Genomic DNA, 5,188 nt, shown 5'->3' with positions numbered 1-5,188 from the left:
GGAACTGTCAGTCCCGTTGTTTTCTCCTCCAGATTGTTCATCCAGCCTGTCCTATCCAGACAGGCCTGCAGAGACAACAACATGCACAAAAACAAGACAGAGCAAAACCAATGCTTGGCCCCCACCCCACTATCATGACCCCAATTCTTCCTTACAAGTCTGGCTAGACCAGAGCATGTACATTGATACAGATAAGAGCTAGAAACACAGGGAATCCAGAACAGATAAAACCCTCAGGACCAATAATGAGAGTAGTGATACCAGGAGGGGAAGGGGAAGATGGGGAACAGAGGGGGAACTGATCACAATGATCTACATATAACCCCCTCCTTGGGGGATGGACAACAGAAAAGTGGGTGAAGGGAGACAACGGATGGTTTAAGACATGAAAAAATAGTAGTAATTTATAAATTATCAAGGGTTCCTGAGGGAGGGAGGGTGGGGAAGGGAGGGAAAAAAATGAGGAGCTGATACCAAGGGCTCCAGTAGAAAGAAAATGCTTTGAAATGATGATGACAACATTTGTACAAATGTGCTTGACTCAATGGATATATGTATGGATTGTGATAAGAACTATGAGTCTCCAATAAAATGATATATAAAAAAAGATTTAGCTTTGCTTTATCAGCAGGGATGTTCCAACTCAGGAGGGAGGCTAGCAAGGTCATTAAGATAAGTAGCCAGATAGAAGCATCCCAGGCTGAAGGCCTGGGGTGATGATCTGGTAAAGCCAAACACGGAAGCATCATCCCAATTTAAGTAAACAAAAGTACAGGAAGCTTCAGGGTATGGTGGTCTAATGGCCCTTGGAGAACTGTAGAGATAGATCATCTCCCAGTGATCACTGCAAAGCCTGCCTTCTTAGTGGAGCCATTGAATCCTGTGACATTGTTAGAAACCTGCTAATCACTTCCAGGAAACATTGGTAAAAACCCTGTTTCTTGTTCAAGGCATATTAACTTGCTCGGTCAGGACTGGACTCTGAAACAGCTTGGAGGAGAAACCTGGTGGTTTTGCTTTTGCAAGTTCTTGAAGGAATAAGCTTAGAATTCCCCCCACCTCCCCCAACAAAAAAAGGATAGATGTTTAAAGACCTATTCTCAAAGTCTAAAATAACTCAGAAGAGCTGCAATCAAAACGATGTAGCAGAATTGTACAGAAAAAAAGTCTGCTAAAACTCATGAGAGTTGAGATGTTACATAATCTGCATTTGCAAAGAAAAATATTTTTTTCTGAGCTCAGTAGTACAAAAAAATTAGAACACTTTGGAAATGAATGGATTATGAAACAAAAAAAAAATCAGCTTTGATTTTTCCAGAATTTAATCTAAACAGAATCAGACAGTATCTGATCCCCTTTTACTGTGGAGTAGTAATCCATTGTGTGAACACACGACATTTGTTTATCCATTCTGCTGATGGACACGTGGGCTGTTTCTGCTTTTCTGAATACTGCGCCGGGAACATTTGTGAACATGTCCTTTGGTGGGCCTATGCACTCATTTCTTTGGGATCTATGACTAGGTGTGGTGTTGCTGGGTCATCGAGTTGCATATTTTCATATGCCGATGTCCATATGTTGCATGTGCTTTGGTAGAAATTCTTCCGCCATTTTCCTAAGTGATTGGAGCAAATTTCCCATCATCAGTGTGTGAGTATTCCAGTGGCTCTACCTCTTTGCCAGCACTTAGCACTGTGACACTTTCTGACTTTGGTCATTCTGGGGGGTCTTCATGAAGGTTTTACCTTCCAATGTCCTCTTCCTTTAGCCAGATCCTCGGTGCCATTATGATCTCTTTACTATCTGGTTCCCAGAGGCCCTCCATTAACCTTTCAGGGCCTTGCATCGATCATGCTACAAATGAAAAGTAAGGAGATGGCTGAGGGAGGGAGTAGAAAGGTTTTGCAGTGGGGTGTGGGTGTGGGTGGGGGGTGGACAATGGGGGTGGTATGAAAACAGAAGCATCTAATATTCTGAGAAAGTAAGATGTTTGCCTGAGAGTGAAAGAAGCACGAGATAAGGATTGGTGGGACTGGGAAGTGTTGGGAAGAGAGCTTGATCCAACCTCTAAATCTAGACCGGACATTCCTCAGCGGCAGGATGGGGTTCTCTTAGCCTGTATTCCCAGATCCAAGAACAATGACTGGCACATCCCAGGCATTCTGCACATCCTCATGGAAGGGCTGGGGTTCTGGAAATAGGGGGCAGGTCTGGGGACCCTCCTTAGCCCGAAGCCCACTGTTACAGCAAAGTCCCAAATCCTCAAATCTATTCAGGACTTGTTCTGGATAGGAAACAGAAAGTGAAACCCAAAATTCAGGTGTGATTAAATTGTATTTTAGTTTCAGATCAAGTCTCAACCAATTAGTGACTGAACTAGTAAATGGGTTCCAAATCCTCAGGAGGAAAAGCCGTACATGGATCAGTCATTCAGTACAACTTCCCAATCCAGTTCCATCCAGTCAAGTCTAACCCAGGCTGGCCCACTCTTCACGCTGCAGAGTAAGATTGCCTGCCCTACGGTTTTTATTTTTTTCTTTCATGGTTGTGATCTCTCAGAAGCAGATTAACAGGCATTTCTTCTGAGTCACCTCGGGGAGGGTTCCAGCCCACACCTTTTAGGTTGGTAGCTGAGAGATGAACTGTCTGCACCACTCAGGGACTCCTAGAATTCTCCCCAAGGCACCAAGGTTCCCAAGTGGCAAGAAAACTGGCAGGAAGAGGTAGAAGGCATGGGACGGGGTGCTTTCGGGATCTCTGACACCGTGCTTCTCCTGAGATCCGGGCATATGCAGCCTCGAGGCTGGGCTCCTTTGGAGTTTTTATGCTATGCCTGCTATCTAAACTAGCCATTTATCTAGATATACATTCCTGGGTGCAGTTCAGGAGCTGGAATGAGGGCGGGGCAGCTAGGCTTTCCTTATAAACCTGTGGTGGGATGAGATTTTTGCAATAGCATTTCACCCGTCTCTGATCCCTATCTTTCTCCCACCTGTTTCCATCTCATCAGCTTGCCCTCTTTCCAGAAGCAGACAGCCTCTTTCTCAGAGCAGCTGGTGGGTCTGAGCTGGCAACCTTCTGGTTAGGAGTAGCCCAATGCCTTCTTATCAGCAGACTGTATCATTGTTTGAAACAGAAATGATTTCCTGTTTTTCTTTTTCAAACCTCCCAGCAGGGTCGGTTACCATGCACTGGGAGTAGTGAGCATGCCACAATAAAGTTGTGGAACCTTCCAAAGCATATGTTTGGCCAGGAATTCTGGCCCATCACCCACTGGCTATGTGACTTTAGCAAATCTCGAAGGCCCTTGGGACCTGGGGCTGGCGACCATACCTCCCTGGTAAGAGAATGAAAGCCCCTGTTCGTGTCTGGCACCTAATACGCCCTCAGTAAAGGTTAATGACCCCCAACTGGCTGCCCTCCTGATTCATTTTCCTCCCTTCTACCACTTCCCCACTGGCCTTTTGACAGCCCAGGTCTCCCCGCCAACTCACTCCTTTATGCAAAACCAGCAGTATCTCCTGTCTGTGTTCCCAGATCTGGCTGCCTGTCTCACCCACCACATTGTAAGTTCTTTGTAGTCAGGGAGCTGCTTGCCTTCACCCACTGTCCAGTCTCTCTCCAGCAGGTTAGAAATGTCGAATTAATCTCTAAGCAGTGATCCTCGTTAAAGAAACTCTACCTCTAGAACCGCAAGCCTGTTTCTTCTGGTCCTGAACACCCTCCCCTGGGCCCCACAGGACTTGTTTACCCCACCCCTTTCCCACGACCCAGAGAGTGGGACCCTGCGGCAGCTCTGCTGTGAGCACCAGCCTTGTCTATGCAGCTTTCTGGGAATGGGGGTGTCACAGCACAGGAGGCTGTTCTAAATGGCTAATGACTTTGTGGAAGGTTTTCGAGTTATCAAGACAAAAAAGCTAGGCTGTCCTCCATGGCTCTTCTAGCTCATTTCCCGAGATGCTCTTTGCTTTTGTTCTAATGCCCCCTCTTAAACTCCAAAAGGCGGCCTGGGGAGAACACTTTTTGGCCCCGGTCAATTTTTAACATTGCAGATTTTGTCTCCTGGTGCCCTCTCCCCCCTCCCCCGCTTAGTATGAATCAACACTCTGAGGAGGCCAAGAGGAAAATAGACAGACTACAAAAGCGTATCCACACCAAATCCCGTTCATTAAAGCATTTTCCAAAACAGCTTCCAGGATGGGCAAAGTGGATTGAGTTTTGTGTGGATCCTACAAGGATGGCATTATCAATAGCTGATAACCCACAAAATCTTTTGGGGAAGACGGCAAAGCCCAGTGGAAATGATCCCCCAGAGCCAGCCATTTGCTGGACCCCTCCTCCTCCCCTCTCTGCGGCAGGAACTGGGATTCATTCGGTGGGGAGCTTTGCTGCAGCGGCACTGTCCCTGCATGCTCAACTAAGAGACTCAGACCACGCCAGCTATGCCACGAGGTGTGTTTTATTTTCATTAATCATACAAATAATTTTCTATAGTATCCCAGGGCAGACCGGAGAATTTGGTAATCCCTTCGGAGACCCGGAGGCCGGTGGGTTCACAGTGCAGCTTGTCGCTCGTGTCCATCTTGCAGGTGACTCTTCCTCCAGGTTTAGGAGATTTCACTCCGCTTCTCCTGCTCAATGGCTGTGGAGAGCGAGAAGCGTGCATTGATTGGGGAGGGAGGGCCCCTCGCAAATCCCCAGCCCCGGCGCTTACAAACCTGGTATGGGCGAGGCACCCACGAGGTCTGGGGACTAAGAAAGAGGCTTGGGGTTGGCAAAGATAAGGCACTCTATGTAACATACGGGTGGCAGGGGCTGCCCAGCCCGGGGCATGGGCTGGGGTGGGTGAGGGGCTGGTAAGGGAGGGGCCGATCGGGAGCGTGGGGGGGGAGGTGGACCGGGAAGCGGGGGCGCACTCACTCTCTTTGGTCGGCAGGGTGTTCTTCTCCTGCGTCTCCGTCTTCTTCAGCTTGGCCTTATCGAAGCTGGCAATTTCTCCCATGTCTGGCTTGTCTGCCATTTTCTTAACGCAATCCTAGCGGGCAAACCAAAGCTGTGGGCCGGGCGCGGCCAGGCACACGGTGTCCCCCTCCGCGCTCGGGCCGACGTCTCTCGACGTGGCACACGCCTGCCTGGGCGTTTCCTGTGGCCCAAAGGCCCGAGGGTCTGGGCGCGTCCCGCAACCCCC

The 5,188-nt window shown here is 48.6% G+C and overlaps 1 protein-coding gene across 1 annotated transcript; it reads right to left on the bottom strand.

Annotated features, from left to right (window-relative positions):
- Positions 1 to 4,441: 4,441 nt before the first annotated feature.
- Positions 4,442 to 5,057, bottom strand: TMSB10 (thymosin beta 10). The gene is made up of 2 exons (XM_004713857.2): positions 4,921 to 5,057; positions 4,442 to 4,642 (listed from the first exon to the last, which is right to left on the bottom strand). Exons 1-2 carry the CDS (start codon positions 5,018 to 5,020, stop codon positions 4,608 to 4,610), a joined length of 135 nt encoding a protein of 44 aa, XP_004713914.1. The 5' UTR covers positions 5,021 to 5,057; the 3' UTR covers positions 4,442 to 4,607.
- Between the last annotated feature and the right edge of the window lie 131 nt (positions 5,058 to 5,188).

The sequence above is a fragment of the Echinops telfairi genome, unplaced genomic scaffold (genome assembly GCF_000313985.2).
Source record: "Echinops telfairi isolate 266 unplaced genomic scaffold, ASM31398v2 ScPeMD7_7467;HRSCAF=8505_1, whole genome shotgun sequence".
In the NCBI taxonomy this organism is placed as follows: domain Eukaryota; kingdom Metazoa; phylum Chordata; class Mammalia; order Afrosoricida; family Tenrecidae; genus Echinops; species Echinops telfairi.
The sequence above is the reverse complement of the archived record's forward strand: the minus strand, read 5'-3'. Positions and strand labels throughout refer to the sequence as shown.